Source organism: Sarcophilus harrisii, chromosome 3, assembly GCF_902635505.1.
Source record: "Sarcophilus harrisii chromosome 3, mSarHar1.11, whole genome shotgun sequence".
In the NCBI taxonomy this organism is placed as follows: Eukaryota; Metazoa; Chordata; class Mammalia; order Dasyuromorphia; family Dasyuridae; genus Sarcophilus; species Sarcophilus harrisii.
Window position 1 is genome coordinate 436,899,198 of NC_045428.1, and position 24,818 is coordinate 436,924,015.

Here is a 24,818-nt window from a genome sequence, read left to right on the forward strand (position 1 = left end):
GGGTCACAAAGAGTCCAACACATCAGAAATGACTTAATATGAACACCGCCAACAAAAAACAAAAACATTAAATCCATGTGGTGCTAGTAAATATTTAAAACAGATTCTCTGGGGGGGGAGGAAAAAGGACACACTCAGCATGCTTTTTTTTTTTAAAGATAGCTAGATATCTCAGTGGATAGAGCACAGGGCCTGGAGGCAAGGAGATTTGCGTTCAAATCTGACCTCAGACATTTATTAGCAAAATAAATGAGTCAATTAAACTGTTTGCCACGGGAGAAGGAAATGGCAAATCACCCAGTGGCCTTACCAAGAAAATCTTATAGACAATATTGTTATGCTATAGTTCACAGAATCATGAAGTGCTGAACATGACTGAGCAACAACAAAGCTACAAAGGGGAGAAAACTCTTGGTTACCTTCTCCTATTAGAGGGTGATCTCTAGCTTTATTCACTAACAAACATTTGCTAAGTGCTTACTATATGTAAGGCCTACTGCCAAGATATCCTTCAAGAAGTGTACATCCTACTAGGTGGAGGGTGAAGAGAGGGACTAGAACTAAGGAAACCAATGAATGACCAAGAAGAATGTCAGCTAGGACAAGGGAAGTGGTTTTGTCCATGAAGAGAACAAAACAAATAACAAGAAATGTCAAGGAAGCATATTTGACAAACCTTACAACTTATTGGATGGGGTTTGGAAGCGAAAATAATTGAGGATGATTCCTAAAGGAAACCTAGGATGTTTGCTCTTAAGATCCATGATATCCTTAGTTCTTCAGTGTGGGTCGGAAAATCCCACTCAAAGTTGTTAGTTATATTTTGACATTGAAAGGTTTAGCCAGAGAGGTTGTTCCAGTTGTTTTGACATAAAAAATATGGCACCTCTGTAAATGAATTCACACTCTCTCACACTGGGACACACATATCTGAAAGGTTGTGCTCTCCCAGACCAACATTGATGGAAAATGCATTTTGTGGCACATGTTCCATATCTTTCTCCAATGAAAAAACTGAAAAAACTTCTTTGCCTTAAGCTATTTGTCACCCATATTAACGATAACTTTTGTGAGAAGGGGAATGATTGCAAGTGATGGATGAGGTGAGCTGTGAAAGCCCAAGGCAGGGTGAGTATGGACAGAAGAATGTGGATGGGTGTGAGATTTTATTTCTGCAGTACTTTTCTCTACCAGGGTTCTGGCACTGTTCAAGAAAACAGTAAAGAAAAGGCTCCCAATATTTGTTGAACTAAAATTTACTAAAAAAATAACAAAAATGAAGTTTACATGATCTCTGGGCAACAACTATCAAATTATACTCAATATGGGCAGAGATGTTTCCTTTTTGGTCAGTGGAAAAGTTCATCCATGAAGGTACAGTCATCATTCTCAAGGTCAGGGATATATAATTAATAGTCATAGAGAATATGCCACTTGGAGAAGGACTTATAATGAGACAGAGTGCAAAGGTATATATAATTAAAAATAAGATGCATTTTCTAGAATTTGTGCAATAAGATAAAACAAAAACATGAAAAAAAAAATTCTCCTTGGTCTTTCTATATACCATCAAGAGATAATCTAGTGTTCTGAATGGGCATGTGGATATGTGTTTGTTTTGGTATTGTACTAGCTTGTCAAATCTTCCATTTCTACCTCTAAAATGTTTTTTTACACATAGTTACCACCTTACTTTAAGCCCATTCATCTCTTTTCAAATATTGCAACAGATTCATAATTGGTATCCTGGCCTTGAGTCTTTACCCCATCTCTATTAGTCCATGTTCCCTACAGCTGCCAAAGTGATCTTTCTTACATGTAGACTTGATTGTATCACTTTCCAACTCAATAAATTTTAGTGGTTCCCAATTTCCTCTGAGATAAAATGTCAACCTGTTGCTTGGCTTTTAAAGCCCTTCACAACCTGGCTCCAACCTCATTATACATCTTTTCTGCAACTTTCTAAACTCTATGATCCAGCCAAATTGGCCTTTGTCTCTTCTTCTCATATGTGGAAATCTCCTGTCTCTGTGCCTTCTTAAAAAAAAAAAAAAAAAAGAGGCAATTGGAGTTATATGACTTGTCCAGGGTCACACAGCTAGCAAGTGTTCGAGGTCAGATTTGAATTCAGGGCCTCCTGACTCCAGGAGTGCTCCTTTATACCTTTTTATTGACTGCCTGCCATACCTAAAATCCATTCCCTCTTTACCTCTACTTTGTAAAATGTCTCCCTTCTTTCAAGATGCAGCTCACACACCTTTTGTATGTATACTTTTGGTATAAAGCCGTTTATGATTCCCTAACTTTTAGAGCCCTCCCTAACTGCCTTATATTTATTTTATATTCATTCTGTAAAAAACTATAGATAGACCTATCATGATCATCAGTGAAATGAAAGCTCCTTGAGAACAGTCAGTGCCTAGCATATAGTTAGAGCCTAATAAATGTTTGTTGATTTGACAAAATTCAAATTTCATTTACATATAAAAAATTAGCTTGCATTCCTCACAAAAGGGAGATTTTCTGTTTCTCAGCTTCCCTGATACCTATACCAGAAAATTATTGTGACTTCTGCATGAAAACTATGCTGGTCACTGAATCAGATTTTGAACGTTTACAACAATTCTCTTTCTCATTTGACCTTTCTTGTGAATGCAGAAAAGAAACAAACATCAACAATGAAGCCCCATCTGTTCTATATATTCTTGCTGTACATAATTATTCTATGAAGCTATTTTTAGCCATTGTTTGGAATTACTTTTGTGAAAATGCTTTTCTTTCCTTTTTTTTTTTTAAGAGTCCCTCACATGGTAATTATTTGCAGAAAGCATGCATATGGATATCATTGAAAAATCTTCCTGCATTGTGTACCCAAAATGTAGGATGTCTGTAGAAATATGACAGGGCTAAAGAAGGGACTCTTTATTAGGGATTGCCACGTGGTGTAGTATGAGCTTACATGTATGTATGAAGAAGTGCTTTCTGTAGCCAGTCACATTCAATTAAGTCCAAACTGAGTGACCCAAACCAACAGATGTTGCCAAGCATTGTTTTCTAGTGGATATTCAGAGTCTTTTTTTTTTTAATGACATCTTTTTTTCTTGGTGATGATTTGGACATGCCCTCTATTTTCCAGACTTCTTCTGAAATAAAGACAGATTACCTATCAATTATAATGGATCCAGATGAAGTTCCTCTTGATGAGCAATGTGACCGTCTACCCTATGATGCCAGCAAGTGGGAGTTTGCCCGAGAAAGACTTAAGCTGGGTAATATAGCTATTAAATGACATATACTCAGAATGTATCTCACATTGGGTGTGGGGGTTAAAGGAAGCATATATGTATGAGAGAGAGAGGAAAAAAGAGAGAAGAAATAGAGAAATAGTGAGAGATAGAGAAGAGACATAAAGAACAGACACAAGAAAAGAGAAGACAGAGACAGTGAAAGATTGACATAGAAGAAAGAAGAAACAGAGAGGGCAAAGAGGAAGGAGAACGAGACAGAGAAAGACAGAGATAAATAAGAGAGAGATGACATAGAGAGAACAAGACAGAGATAGAGAAATACCAAGAGAGACAGAGAGAGACAGAGACTGACAGAGTCAGAGACAGAAACAGAGACTGATAGAAACAGGCACACACACAGAGAGACACACAATTGAGACAGAGACAGAGACTGACAGAGAAGAGACAGAGAGGAACACAGAATTACAACTCATCAGTAGCATACTTTAGAAAATACTTTTACTGGAAGGTAGAGATGAAACTTCACATTTCATTTGAAAAAATCCTTCTCTCCTTAGATATGGAATTGGAAATTTCTCCATTGTGATGTGCAAATCACCTTGAATTTCCTTGAGTTTTAGCAATGCACAAACCAAAGCGGGACAAATGTCCTGGGTGAATGGGAGGGGTCATTTAAGTTTAGTTTCTAATTAGGGACGGGCTGTTGTTTTCCAGGGAATTTAGATGCTGTAAACATGTAGTGAATGTGCTTTCTTTTGGCTTACCAGTACCTCCTGTTCAGACGTCATAGTGCAAATTAAACCCCAGTCTGGCCAGCCTGAAATGCAAGAAAACAATTGGAGCCTTAATTACTCCTGCCCAAAATATTTTGGTAGTGGCCTCTGAAAGTTTTCCACTTGCTCCTGCATGAATGCCAGAATCATTAGTTGAAAGAACTAGGAAAACACATTGTGGATCTTACATTCTTGGAGCTTGTCATACATTGCCTGAAAGGAAAGCGATTTCTCCATTGAAGAGTACCTGTGGGTTTCACTGGTTGTGAGAAGTTTTATTAGTAGTGGAAAGAGGTGGGAGGAAAGAAAGAGGGAGGAATTAAACCTTTGCTTGTTGGAAACTCCTCAGCTTGCATTACTCCTTGCCTGATCAAAAACTGACCCTGAGTTTATGTTCTGTTTGGCATGGGAAGAAAACTGGAAATTAGTGAGAAGCAGAGAACAAGCAGAAGGATAGAAAAAACTGCTGACAGATGAGGAAAGGACTAAATTTGGAGAAGTTAGAGGCAGGTGGCACACTGGATGAGTTCCTTATGCAAGTCTAAGTGACATGGCACTTAGCCCAGCCCCTCCATGACCTTGGCAATGAACAAGGGATGATTTTCCCACAATCATGAGCCATTCTTATACTCGGTTATATTCCAACATTATTAGTCACAATTAAATATGATTTCTTTCAATATAAGATATATGTGCCTATCTATCACAAAGCCCTTCTTTTTTTGGCTCTGGATAGTAATCTCCTTAAAGGAGATGTTTATAATTCTACCAGAATTCCTTGAGTGATCCTGGTGGAATAGTAGGCCACCAGGTTCACTGTGCAGGGAAATTTTCTCATCACCCTTTTCCCTCTTGGAGTTGCCAGATGTCAGAGTTTGACTGATGTCAGCATGAGATTCTGGGACATGCTTCAGGTGGATGACGTCTCACTATATCTTAAGTCTGGGAACTTTCTCCTGATATTCAGAGAGGAGGGAACAGAGAAGTGATTCCATAATTAACACAAGACCAAGAAGACCTAGAGTCATTTTTTTTTTTTTAAATCATGTAACCTTGGTCTAGTTGGAGGGGGAAAAACCCAAGATTATATGTTCTATATAAGGATTTTGTTGTTATTTGATCATTTTTCATATTTCTCTGCTTTTTTGTTACCCTGTTTAGGGTTTTCTTGGCAAAGATGCTGGAGGAATTTGCCTTTTCCTTTTGCAAAGTCATTTTTAGAGATGAAGAAACTGAGGCAAACAGAGTTAAGTTACTTGCTCAGGATCACACAGCTAATAGTCTGATACCAGATTTGAATGCAAGAAAATGAATCTTCCTCATTTCAGGCCCAGCACTCTGTCCATTGCACCATCTAATTGCACCCCCCCATGTAAGGATATTGAGGCCCCAAGATTTGCTCAACAAGATTTGCCCACACAGATAGTGATTATCGGAGTCTCAATTTGAACCAAGGTGCTTTGATCCCTGATGGAGTATACTGCGTAGTATGCCAGGCCTTGAAGTATTGAGAAATCTAGTGGCTCTGCAGCCTGCTCCATGCTTTCTGTGATCACATGCTACTCAACATTTTTAATGCCAAGGTTCTAGTGATTATTATTGTTATAAGAATAATAGTATTTGGAATTTATAACTCCAGTTAAGAGCAGGGGATCTTAATTTCCTTTTTGTGTGAACTCTTTTGGCAGTCTGGTAAAATCTCTGGAAACAATTCTCAGAATCATGTTTTAAAATTCAAAATATAAAATACACAGAATTTCAAAGGGTATCAATTATATGACACATAGATGTCACGATATTTTTTTTTTATTTCTCAGGTTAGGAGCTCTGCACAAGAGAGATAAACTTGAGACCTGAATCTCTATATTATTTACTGCTAGCAATGAAATCCCTGGAATTCATGAAAATATGCTTTAAACAGTTTTGTTAATAATTCTCCATTGAGACCTATTAGGGAATTTAAGTCACAAAAAATTTATCACAGATGAAAATGAGGAAAATGTTTAACAACTTCCTTCTATTAAAAAAGCATTTCAAGCAGGAATAGTCCAAAATAGAAGACAACTCAGGGTGTCTGGAATTTGTCAAGTGAGCTAACTATTCCTGGATCTCTGCGGTTCATGTGTTAACACTGAGTTGGGGCACAGTCTGGAAGGGGGCAGGATGGGGAAATTGTAGTGAGCAACCCCTTCAGCGTCCTGTGAGCCCCAGCAAGTCAGGGAAAGTCTGGGAGGAGATTCCAACATCCTGGCATTGTATATAATGATCCAGCACATTCCTAAGCAAACTGGTGGCATTCCAGGCAAAAAAATTAAGGGCAATTTCCGGGGAAGAGAAGCAAAGGATCAAGAGAATTCAATTCCAGCATGACTGGGCCTCCACAAAAAGAGGGAATTTAGATCTTTGGGAAGGGTGCCAGTGCATCAACTTATTCAAGGGAATATCATAGCTTCATGCTGTTTTATGAGGCTGCAGTCTGCTTTCCAAATGAACAATTGAGGAGGCTGAAATGAGTCAACTAACTAATTCTATTGTGGGAACTGGGTTATTCTGATAGAAGCTAAGTCTCCCAACACTTGTTTAAACTGAGTGCATTGTAATAACTGAAAAGAGAATGCATGGTGGCTATAAGTGTGGAAAAAAGGACCCCAAGGAGTCTGGGGGTAAGGGGCCAAAGATAGAGATATTTCCCAACTTCATACCATGCCTTGTACATGCTCCTCTGCAGACAGGAAAGCAGAATTCTAGGAAGCAGAGTTTTTTTGCCTTTAAACAGAGCTATGCCCTCACCATAACAAGAACATTTTATATTGATACTTTGAAGATATTATGATTTATTTCATCTGTTTGAATGTACCTTCGCCCACAGCAAATTGAACACCTCCATGATTTCTCTATTCATTCAACAAGGAGTTATCAAGCACATTGTTGATGCTTATAATTGTACAGTCATTTCTCAGTGGTGTCCAATTCTTCATGCCCCAATTTGGTTTTTGGTATAAGGGATTTTTTTTTGGCAAGGATACTGGAGTACTTTGCCATTTTCTCCTCTAGATCATTTTACAGATAAGGAAACTGAAGCAAATAGAGAGTTAGGGACTTGCTTAGGGTCATGCAGGTAGTAAGTGTCTGAGGCCAGAACTGAACTCATGAAGATGTCTTCCTGATTCCAAGCCTAGTGGTCATATCTATCCATCCTTTAGTAATATCAAATAACTGTGGAGGATGATTCAGAGAGAGTAGAGACTAGGGACAGAGAGACTAGTTAGGAGGCCCTTACTATCATCAAATCAATGGCCAAAAGAGGAGCTGATGATGATAGTCTGAACTGAAATGGCAATCATGAGAATGGTGAGGGGAAAGCTTCAAGGACTGTTATGGAGGGAGAATAAAGAAGACAAGGCATCCTTTATGAGCTGCTATAGTTGAAAATGTCATCAGCTCCTGTGACCAGTCTTCTACTAATGGACTTTCTTAAAGTCTAGTAAGGCAGGTCCCTAGACAACAGACACATACTTTTTCTTCAGTCCCATTATTAGTGACTATCACATATAGAATGCTTTAAGGTTTGAAAGGCATACATACACATATATGAATATAAAAAATAATAAGTAAATATAAGTGTGTATATATATATTTATATACACAGTATATATACTTATATATGTATTTGTGTATATACATATATTTATTACATATATATTCATACATATATACATACACATATACACATCTATTTATATACATATAAATATATGTGTGTGTGATTCTCACAACTTCATAAATACATACTGTTGTGATCTACATTTTACAACTGAGAAAATAGAAGCTAAGAGGTTAAATGACCTATCATGGCTATGTAAATACATTTGAGACAAGATTCGAACATGACTTATGCTGACTCCCAATCTGGCATTCTCTCCAATGCCCTGAATGGAATCCTTTCCAATTCTGTGCTAAGATCTACCACAGAGGTTATAGCAGTTAAGTCAGTCTTCTCATGCTCTTCCTCATCTAGTCTTTCTAGAGTCTAATACAAGTCCAAGTTTTTTTAAGATTAAAGGCATTTTGATCCTCTTCTGACCCATCTTTGAACATTTTTACATGCATAAGGAAAAGTGCAATGCATTCCTCTGTATGTTTCATATTCTGAAAGCACTGCTCATTTTCATACTTATAAAACTTCATTAGTAAGGAAGAAAGGGTCATCAATCAGAAATCTACTATGTTTTGACTGACATTTTAACCTCTCACTTGGTATTTTTCACTGGGGGAATAAAATGTATTCCCATAATGATTTCTGCCTTAGATAATTTGCAGCAGAAGATGTCAAATAAAGGAGGAGGGATGTGAGATATATTGAAAGCAAGAAAGTTTCTAACATAACAAAAGAGAAGAAAAAATTAACTTCAAACAGAAACTTAGAAAAACTTATTTTCTTTGAAGGAAGGGACAGGAGTGTGAGGAAGGAAGAAAGGTTAATTAGCTAAAGCAGGATGGAGGCAGACTATTAGGGGAGGCTGATGGGAAAGTCTGGGTAGCCAATTAATACTGTCCTGCCAGAATTCATTCTGAGAATGTAACCATTTCCAAAGGAGTGACATGAACTCCCAAGAGAACTCAAAAAGCACAACTTGTTCAAATGGAGACTGTTGTAATTTTCACTCATCTTTCCATACTTCAGAGCACACATATCTCTTCTGAATTCTCTCTTATTTGTTTCCTGATGGTGGGATGGGTGCAAAAGAGGACTAATGCAAAGAGATGAAATGGTTTCTATGATACATTCCTAGGAAGCTTGGATTCTTGGGACAATGCATCATCCAGCATGACCTACACTTTGCTTTCTTTGAATACCAGGGGCTCCTTGATGTTGTCATGTAGAAAAGCTGTCATCGTAGTGTGTTTATTGATAGAGATATCTTATGTGATTCCCCATTAAGAACCAAGTTTTAATGGACTCACATTTGGAACCTAAGTTTTTAATAGATTCACATTTAGAATCCTAAGTTTATACAACCATATGAAAAAAGGTTAAAGAGTCTAGGACTATTTAATTCAAAAAAGAGAAAATTGAATAGTAACTTAACTTTAATTCTCCGGTCTGTGGAGCCTTCTTAAATGAAGATAATGACCACCTTGTTCCTTATTCCTTCCTCTGTAGTAAGGAAAGAATACAAAGAAATTACCATTAGCTTCAGCAGGAGCAAATTAAGTTAGATAGATACGAGGAAGGACCTTCTAGTTTTGGGGGTTATTAAATAATAGAATTAGTTTATCAAAAGAGATTGTAAAATTTATGGAAATGTTTGTCAAAAAGGGATCTTAAATGGAACTTTCCTATAACAGATCACTTCTAAGGGTCCTTTTTCACCCATAAATCTTTAATGAGGGTCGGGGGATTTACTAGAAGCCATGTGAATATAGAACTGACTAAGAAAGGAAGAGACAGCCAGAAATGTGCTAACTTATACCCTATCCTTTGGGACCACTCCACTAAGTTCCACTCAAACCCATTCTATCACAGTGATATGCTGGGAAGTAGAAGATAATTTCTGTAGTTCTGGATGGATCTAGGAAGAGGCACTTTTCTGGTAAATGGACTTCACTCTGTTGACTTGTCACACAGTTCAGCAGTTTGTTTTCATTGCAGGAAAATCACTTGGACGTGGAGCTTTTGGAAAAGTGGTCCAAGCAGCTGCATTTGGCATTAAGAAATCGCCCACGTGCCGGACAGTGGCTGTGAAAATGCTGAAAGGTATGTGCGTGTATGTGTGCGTGCATGCATGCATGTATGTGGGTTCTGGAGATAAAGCCATTACTCTGTCTCCAGATAGTGTTCCCTAGGTGTTGGTCAGGGCTGGATAAGATCTGTTGTTTATTTCTCAAGTATACTTTTCCTTATGTTTTCTTCAGTTTCTCAAAATCCCATTCCTTATCATCTCTTATACTATCCTGGATTTGTCCACAAAATAATCCAACACCAGATGCTTGGGAATTAGACTTTAAAGTCTCAAAGGGCCTTTCTCTCTCTTACGTCAAAGATAATGAAACACTGAAGATTCCAGCCTATTATAAGTCAGGGTTGTGATATTTGGAATGAACTGTCATGGTGTTGTAATGGAAATTTAGCAGCTATTCTACACATCATAAATTCCAAGAGTTTAGTTGAAGTTTGACTTAATCATAAAGTGAAGCTAAGGAAGGTATGTGAGAAAAATGGAGTTGATCAAATCTATAAACTATTCTATATTCAAATGTAAGACATGTTCTTTCATTTGGCAAAAAGTCTTCAATAATTTACTAGTGTTGAAAGATAATTGCTGCTTTGTAAAGTCTCAGGAGATAAAACGGATCTCAGAATGATTTACAATCCCTTGTGCCTGACAGATTGAACATAGAAATGAAAGCTCCCCAAAGTTCTAGTGTTCTTTTAAGAACAGAAAACGTTTCATTTCCTCTTTCTCATCAGGATTTTCACATTATTTCCATTCTCAAGCAAGCTTTCTTTAAGACCCCAGGATAAAAGGAAACAGTACTATTCAAACAAAATAAAACAAATAAACAAAACCTTTTAAGGACTGTTTTTAAAGCTTTAGCAATCTCCAGGATATTATCAAGGGAAGCTCACAAAATTGTGTCACATGATATAGGTGGGGGAAATATTTGAGGAAGATGAAGCTCCCAAGATTCTTTCTCACATTGATATTGTGATTTAAGAAGTCTTGGGTTTGATATATTTCTTTCCTGGATAGACTCTTACTTCTTTGTTTGTTTATCTTTTTATTTGTTCATTAGTTCATTCATTCATTCCTTTGTTTTCAAGCTGAATCTCTCTACTCAGAGACCTGATATCACTCTGCCTCTTCATGGAAGCTTTGACCTGCTCTGTTTCCCATCAGAGTCAATTTGATTCCTCCCTAAAAAGCCAGGAGTCCCTTCCCCATGTCATCTTTTTTTTTTTTTTTTTAAATTGTATTTATTTATTTATTTTTTTATTTTTTTATTTAATAGCCTTTTATTTACAGGATATATACATGGGTAACTTTACAGCATTAACAATTGCCAAACCTCTTGTTCCAAGTTTTCACCTCTTACCCCCCCCCCTAGATGGCAGGATGACCAGTAGATGTTAAATATATTAAAATATAAATTAGATACACAATAAGTATACCTGACCAAAACGTTATTTTGCTGTAGAAAAAGAATCAGACTCTGAAATATTGTACAATTAGCTTGTGAAGGAAATAAAAAATGCAGGTGTGCATAAATATAGGGATTGGGAATTCAATGTAATGGTTTTTAGTCATCTCCCAGAGTTCTTTTTCTGGGCATAGCTAGTTCAGTTCATTACTGCTCCATTAGAAATGATTTGGTTGATCTCGTTGCTGAGGATGGCCTGGTCCATCAGAACTGGTCATCATATAGTATTGATGTTGAAGAAGTATATAATGATCTCCTGGTCCTGCTCATTTCACTCAGCATCAGTTCATGTAAGTCTCTCCAGGCCTTTCTGAAATTATCCTGTTGGTCATTTCTTACAGAACAGTAATATTCCATAATTTTCATATACCACAATTTATTCAACCCTTCTCCAACTGATGGACATCCATTCAGTTTCCAGTTTTTAGCCACTACAAAAAGGGCTGCCACAAACATTCGTGCACATACAGGTCCCTTTCCCTTCTTTATAATCTCTTTGGGATATAATCCCAGTAGTAACACTGCTGGATCAAAGGGTATGCACAGTTTGATAACTTTTTGAGCATAGTTCCAAACTACTCTCCAAAATGGTTGGATTCGTTCACAACTCCACCAACAATGCATCAATGTCCCAGTTTTCCCGCATCCCCTCCAACAATCATCATTATTTTTTCCTGTCATCTTAGCCAATCTGACAGGTGTGTAGTGGTATCTTAGAGTTGTCTTAATTTGCATTTCTCTGATTAATAATGACTTGGAGCATCTTTTCATATGCCCATGTCATCTTTCTTGAGGGCTCACTACATTGGAGTGGAACTTAGTATAGACACCACACTGGCTTAGTCCTTGCTAGCTCAGAACTGCTGAGCTCAATTGAGCCCTAAACTCAGCCTCCCCAAGAGCAAGGATCATGGGACAGCCTAAGGAGGTTCTGAGACAGTTTTATATAGGTCCCAATGATATTGTCTTGGATGGTGGGTCAGAGACAGAGTGTTCAGCCTATCAGTAATATTTACTCAGATATAAGCTAACTAAGGTTAACTGGGAATTTTTCTGGTGATTTATGGGATAAAAAATGGTTTGGGGTACTTTTTTTAGACAAAAAAGGAAGATCTTCCTGGAAACTGCCTCCTAGATTAACATCATAAAATTTCCCTGGTCTGATGAAGTGATCTACCTCTTCCTTGCTTTTTATGAGATGATCCTTATTCCTTGGCTACAAGTCGCCCATTTCCTCCCTGCCAATAATTTAGCCTGCTCTAGAGTACTCAGACCTAACACTCATAGAATTCTAGACTTTCTTCTGAAGAAACTCAGACAATATACAAGAGAGAGGAGGAAATAATTTATACAGTGGTCATGAGGTCTCGGAGAATTTGGGATTCTAGGACTTTGCCATGATACTCTTCATTATGTTATATTGGGAGCAGGTCATATATCTAAAAATCAGTTATCACTGGGGTGGGGAGTGTGTATAGGGAATTGAAAAAAGAAATTTAGGAAAAAGGAATGTTTTTTAAAGCATTTAAATATTTATTAGATATGTAATCAATAAGGGTAGTGTTTTTATTTATCAAACTAAAGAAAGTAAAACTTAAATGAACTTAACTTTTAAAAAATTATTAACTATCCTTAAAAATACAAACCTAAAAATGAGATATAAAAAAATCAGTTTTTTGAGCCTTTATGTTATGTTTGGGCTTACACTATACACACATACATGAAAAACTGGTACTAGGCTAACATTTATATAAAAGGCATTTGGGGGAACCTTATGTATTTCTAAGATGAAACATTTTCAATTCCTAGTTTTTTTTTTTTAAAGACCCAGACAAATTAAAATAATATGTATAATAGGCCTAGGCAAGTTTCATTTTGTTTGCCTCTGTTCCTCATCTGTAAAATGAACTGGCTAAGGAAATGTCAAAGCACTCCAGTGTCTTTGCCAAGAAAACCTGAAATGGGGTCATGAAGAATTGGACGTGACTGAAAATGACTGAACCAAAAAATAGATAGAAAGTGGATGTCACTCATCTGTAAGAGTCCTCATCCTATTGCTCCTTTCCCGTTGTGAATATGAATTCAAAGATATATTAAAACCGGCCTCTAATAAAAATCCTAAAAATCTTGTTTTACTCAGATTTCTTAGTCACTTTATCTGAGGTGACAGGCACAGGACAGAATGTCACCCCAAGTTAGAAGCCATCTAGTTTCTTTTCCTTTCTCAGCTCTTCTTTTATTGTGGAAGCTTGAACAGATAAGATAACCTCTCTGGTTTTTGCTTTCCCTTACTGAAATGAGAGAAATAATTATCATTTTTACGATATTCTGCAATACTGTTTCATTAACTTTCCTCCATTATGCAGAATCTCTGAGCATCCTCTGTGTTTTCTTTTCTCCACATACAGCATCCTTTTGATGTTCTGAGATATTCTGAGGGTTTAACTAATAAGTGTTTATAAAGTGGGGGTCATATTTAAATGGCAATTATAGTGATAAATGTATAAGGGTACAAATTATTGGGATTCTAGCCCCACCTAAAACTTTTACTATTTATTATATTATCAAAGGACCTGGATTCAAATACTGGTTCTTGAACTTGCTATTTCTATTAACATGGGTGAATCACTTAAACCTCTGGGACTTAGTTTTATCTTTTTTTAAAAAGGAGATAATATGGGACTAAAAACCTATGAGATCTCTTCCAACTTTAAATCTATAAGCCTATGAGTCTAAATTGCTTAACTCTGGGCATGAAGTTATATTCAGAGATTGAGATAACTCCATGAATCCATGAGGAAGTAAAAGCTGTAATGAGAAAAAAAATGCTTTATGGGGGCAGCTAGATGGTACAGTAGATAGAACACTAGCCCTGAAGTTAGGAGGTTCTGAGTTCAAATTCAGCCTTAGACACTTAACACTTACTAGCTGTATGACCCTGAGCAAGTCATCTAACCACAATTGCCTTACAAAAAATTAATGTTGAGGAAAAAATATGTTTTATGAACATTCCCAGAAATGGTCAATAAGACATCTCATACTATGCAAGAACCCATAGTCAAACTTTCATGGACTTCTTCCTTTTATCTTCATGGTAGGGAGAAGAAGTAGTAGTTAGGAAATAAAAATGGAGAGGGGAAGAGAGAGAGAGAGGAGGGAGGGAGACAGAAAGACAGAGATCGGATAGGAAGGGTTGAAAGAAGAGAAATAATTTTCTTGCTCCTTCCCTCTGGGTCAGTCAGAAGCATTTGGAAGGAGATACATTGTACATTATCCTAGGATTGAGTCAGCACATTGCTGACTACAGCTGGGTACATTGAGAGGAAATGTTCAATGACTAACCCTACCACTGTTCTGGACCTTACTGTAATCAAAAGGATGTTGTGTGGGGAGAAAAGGGAAAAAAAAGAAAACAGAGGAGGCTTAATGATTCTGCCTAATGTAGGGAAGTTAGTGAGGCAGTAGCCAATTCCTGAGCTTTGAAAACAGGGAGGGCAAGAACTTTTCCAAAAGCAGGAGCCTCCATTGTCCAATTGTTTTGACTCTCCCATGCTTTTTTCCAAATAGAGGGGGCCACAGCCAGTGAATACAAAGCTTTGATGACTGAGCTTAAGATCCTGACCCACATTGGACATCATCTGAATGTGGTGAACCTGCTGGGAGCCTGCACCAAACATGGAGGTAAATAGAGGGAAATGACCTGTCTCTTATAACCAGGAATTTCAAGCTCTCCTTTTTCATCTCATTGGAAGATAAATTGCTCTGCAGATGAGGACCATTGTAGCAGCCTTAAAAGAATGGTGCTCCTTTTCTTGCTCATTAGGAGGCAGGTATTTCTCTCCTAGAGTCATCTGGTGTGATGTTAAGTTAACATGATAAGATGAACTGTTATTTAGGGAAGTAGCACATTATTGAGGATAAAACACTGGACCTGAAGTCAGAGGTTCTGTGATTGAATTCTGACTTTGCCTTTTATTTGTTGTATGACTTTACACAATTCACTAAAATTCCCTGAGCTTCAGTCGTCATCTTTAAAAAGAACAAAGTTACTTGCAGCTATGAACCTTATTATAACAGTCAAATGAGATAATCATGAAACCTTTCAGAAGCTGTGAAGTACTAAACAAATATAAACTAATATTAGACAATTTACTGAATCAAACACACAGGGTCTGAGATGTAGTTCATTTTCAAGGAGGTTTCTGAGGACTCAAGATGAAGCCTTGGTTGCCCTCACCCTGCTTTGAATCATTTCACCTTCTCCCAGCCCCCATATTATTACTATGTTGAAAGATTTATGTTCATCCCTAGAAAAGAGGCATTTACATGACTATATTAGTCCTTTGGCCCATTATATAACAGAAAAATATTTCCTAGCTTGGAAAAGGGACTTCCAATCTAGACTCCCAGTGAACCTGTGGGAAAGTAGTGCTGATTCTCTGATTTCTCCCTTCAGCATCCATTGAAGCCTCCAAATACTTTTTCTCCCTTTTCTAGATATGTTCTCCACATATTTCTCTGTGGGAGCAGGGAGATCAAATCATGGATGTGACTTGCTATTATCCATGTCTCAAGGAACATGAGATCAGGCCACTTTCCTCAAGGGTAGTTTTTCCACTTATCAAATCTGATCTGGTTAAAAAAAAAAAAAAAGTAACAGGCAGGACTAACCATAGGTAAAATTGTGAATAGTGAAAACACAGGCTGAAGGTTGTTAGAAATACTTGCAAAGCTTTGCCTAAGCTCTCTATTACTCATTTGAGTGAGTGTATCTTTAAATACCCTTACTGGTTAAAATGCTATTAAGTCTGGGTCTATTTTTAATTCTATGTACAATGAGATTCTTAACCTGAGGTCCATGATGTTTTTATTAAAAAAAAAATTGATATTGTATCTTAATATAATTGGTTTCCTTTATAATCCTTTGTATTTTATTAAATGTATTTTTAAAAACATTCAAAAAAGGCGATCCATAACTTTAACTAGAAGGCTAAAATCTCTACTTTACATAAATGAATATATTTGTGAGTCTGCCCAGATATACCCTGCATCAAAAAAGTCGAAGTGAGACTGGTCAGCTGAAGAACACTGAAGTGTTGGAATGATAAATTTAGGGTTTCTTTTTATCTTTTTTTTTTTTTAAATAAATAGTCTCATATCTGTTTTCTTTTTAAACTTAAATTGAGGTCACCCTGTCCATGGCACTCCTAGATTCAGAGGCCCTCTGGGGCATTTGCCAGTACATTGCTAAAGGTGGTTTGGCTTGAAAATCATCAAGTCTGTCATTTGAGTACTTGACTTTAAGATGTTGAAAATACCTTTTTTTTTTTTTTTTCTTTTTTGGTGTCAGGTCCTCTCATGGTGATAGTTGAATACTGCAAATATGGAAATTTATCCAACTATCTCAAGAGCAAAAGAGATTTCTTCTTTCTCAATAAGGTAAATAAATAAATAACTTAATTTTGTTTAAGTGTATACTTAAGGTGGGTATCTTTTTTATTAAAGCTTTTTATTACTAAAACATATGCATGGATAATTTGCATATTTTCATAATTTGCAAAACCTTGTGTTCCAAAATTTTTCCCTCCTTCCCCCCACCCTCTCCCTTAGATAGCAAGTAACCCAATATATATTAAACATGTGCAATTCTTCTATAATATTTGGTGGGTATATTTTTTAAAGTCATCATTTAGTTGATCTACTTCTGGAGCAGTAAACTAAAAAGTGAGAACATTCAAAAGGGAAACACATAAACTTCCCATTACTGGGAAAATTCAAAATTCAATCTCAACTTTTAAAGCTCCTTCATATTTGAATCCTTTCCAATTTGTTGTAATTCAGTCACGTCCTTTAAAAATAATAAATCCTATTACAATTAATTTCACAACATCCGGGAGATGAGATGTGAATTATCCTAATCTTTTTCTTTCAACTTAATCTAAATCATTTTAATATTAGAAATGTGATAATATACAACACTCCCTTCTTAAGAAAGATGATAAGCATAACTGCTTTCATTTTCAGATGGAAAAAAGTAATGTTTATGTTGGCTAAGGCATTTACCCATAGTCAATGACAGAATTATAAATTAACTCTTAAACCAGATTTACCCAGTTGGTCTTACCTATTATACCCAGTAGGTTTGTCTGGGACCTCAAGAAAATTGAGCAGAGTCTTGGAAAATCAGACAGTGGGGAAGAAAGAATTTAACAAAACATTGTCAACACAATCTGTCATACTAATGCTGTGCTTTTTTAGTTCAGCAATAGAAAAACCTCATTGTCTCTCTAGTATTAACTGGTAAATAGGATGTATTTGGTGTATTTGCTCACACGCTGATGGATCAATTAAACTGAAAGATTTGATGGAGTCACCTCATTATTACTCATCTACATTGTATGTAAAATGGCAGAAGCTCAGTGTTGGCTCCTCTTGTTATTTTTGTAAGTTTGTACATACCAAATGAATCAAGCCCACTGACTCCTTTGCTGAGCAGGTTCAGTCAGTATCCAGGGTCCTCAAGTTGTTGACAGGGAGCAGTTCTAATCTGGCAGCCATTTTCTTACTGGATCTGGTAGAAGAATATATAAAAAGGCACTGTCCAGGGAGTGGGCAAGTGAGGTGTGGTACCACTGGGACCTTTAGGATCAAACAATGTCTCATTCTCAACCCAGCACTACATATTCTCTCCAGCCGTGAAAATTTGGACTGACTTTAGGAAGGACTGAGCCAAGAGAACACTCCAGAGACGGGGCAGGATGGAACTTTTGGATTCGTGCATCCTTTGTTTTGGAGATTCTGTTTCCTTCATCAGCTATATTTAATGACTGGCCTCCCCATGTGGCTTGTTGGAGCGGAGTGTTTTTGTGGAAAGCCTGTGGTTGTATTTCATGAGCTAAAAGATGAAGGCAGAGAGTGATGGGGAAGCATCATCAAAAGCTCAGTGAATTGGCAAGAACTAGTGGTCATCCAGGCACTGTGTTGAATACTAGAGATACAAAGCAAGACATTTCCTACTAAAATGGGTTTGTTCTTCATGAAAATTAATTTCCCTAATTCCTAGAATATTATTTTTAGCCAGTCATTAAAGTTCAGTAACTTGTCTCATTTGGACAGATAACTAATCCTGTTCTTGATTCTTGTTAGCCACCAGAATTTGTTTAATATCTAGTGTCAGATATAATATTATGGCTTCTGGGGGAGTTTGGACATATATATTTATACATATGAGGAGTATTCCCCAAGTCTCACACCCTACTGTGTGATTTTCATCAGAGGGCTAGAGACTCCCCTAGAGAGCAGAATTTCAGCAAAATGGAACTTGAAAATAACTACTTGGGAGTTTTTCTACCGCACGTTGTTTTTTTGACTTTCTTATCCTTTCTTTCCTGGGGAGGAGTCTGTAAAAAATCTCTCTCTGACTGAACAGAAGCCAAATCAAACTTTACTTTATGTAAAAGGAGGAAAGTCTCCATTCTTCTCTCTGGCTGACCCAGAACACTAGGGAGCCCTTAGGTCTGGACCCTCCAGGATTGTAATATGTGTGCACAGGACTGGTTTCCTCCTTTCCTATACAGTCCTGGAAGGTGTTTTTTATTCTTCCAGTTGAACAGCAACTCTATCAAGGCTGAGTCTATTCTCCTGTCCAGTACAGTTATCATTTCTGCTGCCTTCTCCCTGTATCCTCTCCCTGTTCCCACTGTGCCCTCTGGTGGAGGGAACAGTCCGTTTCTTGAACCAAAAGGCAGGCAAAATTCAAGATCAAAAGGCAAACAATTCTGAACCTACTTCTGTCATGGATTTGCTGATGGAAACAGGTCATTACTGAAACTTTCAGCACTTAAATTCCTGCTTCTGTAGACCATCACACTAACCATTTGTGTCTTATATTTGCAAAGCCATATGGAAATAATGTGTTAATATTATCAATCACTAGATTAATTATCAAAGCCAATAAATCAACAAGCATTTATTAAGTACATATTATATGCTAGATACTATATTGAACTCTTGAGATATAAAGAAGAAGGAAAAACAGCCCCTTTCCTCATGGACCTTACCTTCTATTGGAAGGAAACATCACTTCTTCTGACTTTTTATGAGCACTTATAGTCAATTTATCCTTTCTAATGGATTATGAAATCATCAAATATTAGACCTGCAAAGGGATTTAAACACAACCTGATATAATTCCCTCATTTTTATAAAGAAAGACCAGAAGATTAAACAATTAAAGGTCACAGGATTTAAAGATGAAAGGACTTAAGGGAGCATAGTAGCAGACTCTCAGTCTGTATGAAAAGCATTTTATTACATTAAAAATCAATTCAATGATGAATATCCTGCTGAGATAAATTGAGTTTTGCTTGCAAAGAGACAGCAGAATACCACTGGTATTTCTTGGGTATAAACACCTGGGGCCTAGGTGTTTATCAGCAAGTACCATTAAATAGCCATGGAACTAAGCAAAATGCTTCACCACTTTAGGTCTCCATTTTTATCGTAAAATGAGTCAGTTGGCCTAGATGATGATCTCTGTGATCCTTTCTTGCTTTAAAAGTCATCATAAAAAATCATGATGACTTCAGTTTCCCCGATTAAAAAAAAAAAAGGATTCAATCACTAAACTATTTAGCCTAGTGAAATTTCTACTGTCCTAAAGAGATCAAACAAAAAGGAAAATGACCTATACATATAAACAGATATTTATAATAGCTCTTTTTGTGGTGACAAAGAAATAAGGGGGTTCCCATCACCTTGGAGAGCATCTGTTATATAATTAGAATAGCATACTATTATGCCATTAATAATTACAAAAGGTATGAGTTCAAGGGAACCTAGGAAAATTTGCATGAACTGATTGTGAAATGAATAGAAGCAGATCAAATTGTACAAGAAACATTGTAAAGGCAAACAGCTTCAAAAGGCTTAAGAATTCTCATCAATGGGCTCATCAACAATGATTCCAGAAGACTCATGATGAAATATGCTACCCATCTCCTGACAGAGAAGCAATAGAGTTAGGATACAAAATAATACAAACATTTTGAGTATAGGCAATGTGTTCATCTTTTTTGCTTGACTATACATATTTGTTACATGGTTGTTGTTTTTTTTTTTCAAAATTTCAGTGGAGAGGGAAAGGAGAAAATTTAATTGAACTGAATTGTTTATTGAAAAATAAAATAAAAGGAAACAGTTTTAAAGAGGTCCATCATCCATTACCCATATGCCATTGCACTCGATGATGGTTACAAGCTAAAGACTCAGGTGCAGTAAAGAGGAATATTTCATCATAAGTGTCATTATTTCCCATCATTCCTTTTACTTGCCTATAGATGCAATCAAGATTAGATTGGTATGTATTGCACTAAAGGGGATCATTAGACAGCTTTACCCATTGCCTCTCTCATTGCCAGAGCATTAGCACTTTCCTGGAGTGACATGATTTTGAGGGAATCTAGGAATCTACTTATCAGTCTGATTTCTCATTCCATCTTAATGCTCACACTCAGCAATCTCACCCTCTCCCTTTCTCTGGATCTCTTTCAAGGATGCAGCCTTGCAGACTGAGCCCAAGAAAGAAAAGGAATCTGAACTTGAGCATGGCAAGAAACAAAGACTGGACAGTGTCACCAGCAGCGAGAGCTTTGCAAGCTCCGGATTTCAGGAAGATAAAAGTCTGAGTGATGTTGAGGAGGAAGAGGAGGGTAGGTATTAATTCCTTCCTGTTCCTACACTCTGTGATATTTTTACAACAACTGTGCATCTATAACTTTTTTCCTAATTTATCACCCTAATAAACATCCGTGGGAGACTCATAGGGTAATGTCCGGAGGAGATAAGATTTGAATAAAGATTATTTGCAAGGTTACTAATTCTGACAGGGAAAATGTGCAATTGTCTAGCCTGGAGCCTCTTTGGGAATCAACCCTCTGTGTGTGTTGGGGTAAAACTAGAAGGAGACATGGAAATATCTCTGATCCACATGTTGAAACCAAATGCTCTCAAAAGTGAATTCAGATCAGCTGGCCGGTTTCTCTTATATTTTGCTAACACTGTTCTAATAAGCTGGGATTTGGTGGAATAGCAAGGGCCATTATAAACAAGGTCCGAGGCTAATGTTTTCCAGATTCTGATGATTTCTACAAGCAACCCATCACCATGGAAGATCTCATTTCATACAGTTTTCAAGTGGCCAGAGGCATGGAGTTCTTATCTTCTAGAAAGGTCAGCCTTACTTGTTGCTATTTTCCTTCTTTACGAAATACAGACACTCTACAACCATTCCCACACACATCCCTATAGGGACACACAAAATGTATGCACATTTTTGTCTTTGTTTTGCCACAGATAGGCACACACAAATAGTGCCATTTCTGTGGGATATTTATATGAGATGAATTATATTTATATATTTATAGACCTCCATACTTTAGGGATTCATGGTTTTAGCAGCATTGCAATTCTCCTTACCAATGCACCTAGTAGCCCCTACTTGTGTGTGATTGAGGGTTTTTTTTTAAATGTCTTTGTGAATGATTATGGCTGAAAAATGTGTCACTTTGTAACCCATCTGGTGATGAATCTGTCTAAATAGAGTCAGGCTGGTTGTTGAATGACAGGTAGACAAGTCCATCACCACCAGGCAAGGAGACAGTCCAGCTTTGTACAGGAGCTGCCAGAGAGTGCCCCCTACTGGCATAGCCTTCACCTGTATGCTGAGGAAGAGTCTTAGAGCAAGACATTAAGTGGAAAATAAAAGTATTTCTCTGTGTATTACTTATATTTATTCATAAGTGTGACAATTTTCATATAGCTCTAACCGTGCTCTTTGCACTGGCTTATCGAGGAAACATGAAACCCTGCAAAAACACTGAACTCACTCTTGTTTAGTTAGAGCTTGAAATTTGGGAAACTGAAAGTAATACACACTAATGAGTCAAAGAAAAGACCTTTAGGACTTTAGTACCAGGGAAAGATGGTCATTCCCCTAAGTCTTAAGTGACACATTGCATAACGAATACTGAATCTGGAGCCAGGAAGACCGTAGTTTAAATTCAACCTCAGACACTCACTAGCTGTGAGATCCTGGGCAAGTCACTTAACCCTGTTTATCTCAGTTTGCTTATCTGTAAAATGAGCTGAACAAGGAAATGGTAAAACACTCCAGTATCTTCGCCAAGAAAACTCCACATGGGGTCATGAAGATTCAGATATGACCAAAAAATGTTTAAACAACAACAAATCACAAATCCTAGGCAAGTATCTTAATCTCTGTAAACCTACATTTCCTTATTTGTAAAATAGAGATAATAATAGCAATTATCTCACAGTTAGGGTTGTGAGAATCAAATTATATAGACATACATACATATATTTATATATTATTTATATATAGAAATAATTTATACCTCCATTTCCTTATTTATAAAATAAGGATAATAATACCAATTACTTCACAGATAGGCTTGTGAGAATCAAATTATATACACATACATATATATATATACATATTATTTATATATGGAAATAATTTATACATATGCTGCATAAATATACATTTATAAATATGTATGCTTATGTACATATATATGTAGATATGTATGCTTTGTAAATCTTAACACACTATATAAATGCTAGCTATTATTCTCCACATAGCTCCAATAATAATCCTTTGACCAGTTTCTTAGCAGGTATCACCAGCCTAGTGTGGACCTTCTATATTCCTTTGGGATCCCATAGGGATCTTCCATTTTTGACTTTGCACACCCTTCCCTAACTTAAATCTAATTCACTTCCAAGTCATGGCTTCACCTTTCCGGTGTCATGATCCTCTTTGAGAATGAAAGACAAACAATAACAACAACAATCATAATTTTATATATAATTAGATAAGAATCTGATTAATCATCTGATAAAAAGCTGCGAGGAAGACTTACTTGTAGGACTTCAGTTGTAAATGACGTTAAATAAAATCATCCTGAACAAAGCAAAGACCCTGGCCAAACTTAGGACAGAGTTTGACTTTTTGGCCTTTGGAGACCTCTATTTGTAGAGACCTTTGAGTTTATAGTAACTCAGTGTACACTTACAGTGACTTCCTTCACAACATGTGAAATGGAGACTTCAATTATTTTTTTTTTAAATGACACTAAGAACTCTCAGGAAATTTGTGGGAAATACATTTTGATTGTGCAACTTTTATTATAGTGCATTCACCGTGATCTGGCAGCCCGAAACATCCTTTTATCTGAAAACAATGTAGTGAAGATTTGTGACTTTGGACTCGCTAGAGATATTTACAAGAATCCTGATTATGTGAGAAAAGGAGATGTAAGTCAGTATCATGTTTATTTGACTCATTCTCTTACTGTGATAATTTTCAAGCATTAACCAGACCTTTCATAAATATTTAACCCCCTTTAAGTTGAGGTTCCTGAAACTGTTATATGCTTTCTCCAAAGATGAAATGTGCTGTATACTTGGGAAATTCTAGTATTCTTTAACTTGGGGTTCAAAAAAGCTGACTGCCTTACAGATCTCTCTCAAATTGATATCTATCCCTAGGACAGATTTGCCTGTCATTCCTATCCCCAATGTTTTGCCAAATTCTCCCAAAATGTGGTCAGTTGCTGTAAAGATTATACCTCTAATCCTTTTATATTCTACCCCATGGGAGTTCTGTTTACCTCAGCTCCAGAGAACACACTGGTCTCATTCCCTCAAACTCAAATGATTCATTCAGCAGGTTTTTAAGTTTCAGGAAAGGGTGGGGGAAGGTATAATTCTTTTTACATCAGGGATAAAAATGGTTACCTCCCATTTCTCAGCCCTTTCCAGCATTTCCCTTGTTCTTCCATAAGATGGCTTATCTATTCCACTTAGGCAAACCACCTTTTCTTACACTGTTTTCTAACCTCCTTCTATCTATATATAAATTAATGAACACTATCTCTATATGTTTATTTCTTTTCTGGCTTTCATTGTGTGTGTTTTGTGTGTGTGTGTGTGTGTGTGTGCGCACACGCGCAAGTAAAACTGTTCAGTTAATAAAACCTCTCTTCCCATCTTCCCTGCCCCTAATGAAAAAGAATTGAAAAAAAAACCCTTCTAACAGAAATATTCTCTTTTCTTTCTTTTATTGTCCTGTCTGTCTTTCCCTCAATCTTTCTATTATTCCACTCTCCCATCCTACCTTTCTTTTGGCAATGTCCATTTCTTTTTGAATCCTTCAAAGAAAATGAAAACCCATACACTGATCTGATAGTTTGGTTGCTTTTCAAATTACTCTATTCTGTTCTTATTTATTACCTTTTTCTTATATCTTTCCCTATTTCCAGACCTATACTTTGGTTCCCTTCTCTTTCCTCTGCATAACACCCCCATCCATAAAAGGAATTTAATAAATACTTGTTGCATTGAATTGATTGAAAATTTCAAGAGTATCCTCTGAAAATCCCTAATTTCTGAATTCCCTCTGCCCAAATTCAAATTATTCTCTTCTAAATGCAAAGTGTTTCTATTGTCTAAGTTTTTGTAAAACAGAAATTTCTCATTGTTAAACTGAGCTTCTAAGGATTCTGTAACTCAT

The 24,818-nt window shown here is 36.7% G+C and overlaps 1 protein-coding gene across 1 annotated transcript in view; it reads left to right on the top strand.

Annotated features, from left to right (window-relative positions):
- FLT1 (fms related receptor tyrosine kinase 1) overlaps positions 1–24,818 on the top strand; it is a 172,510-nt gene that overhangs the window by 126,125 nt on the left and 21,567 nt on the right. Inside the window, exons 17-23 of the mRNA XM_023499591.2 lie at positions 3,137–3,269; positions 9,675–9,779; positions 14,792–14,905; positions 16,575–16,663; positions 20,778–20,934; positions 21,357–21,454; positions 23,438–23,560. Coding sequence (XP_023355359.1) covers positions 3,137–3,269; positions 9,675–9,779; positions 14,792–14,905; positions 16,575–16,663; positions 20,778–20,934; positions 21,357–21,454; positions 23,438–23,560 — 819 coding nt within the window. The remainder of the gene's footprint in view (positions 1–3,136; positions 3,270–9,674; positions 9,780–14,791; positions 14,906–16,574; positions 16,664–20,777; positions 20,935–21,356; positions 21,455–23,437; positions 23,561–24,818) is intronic.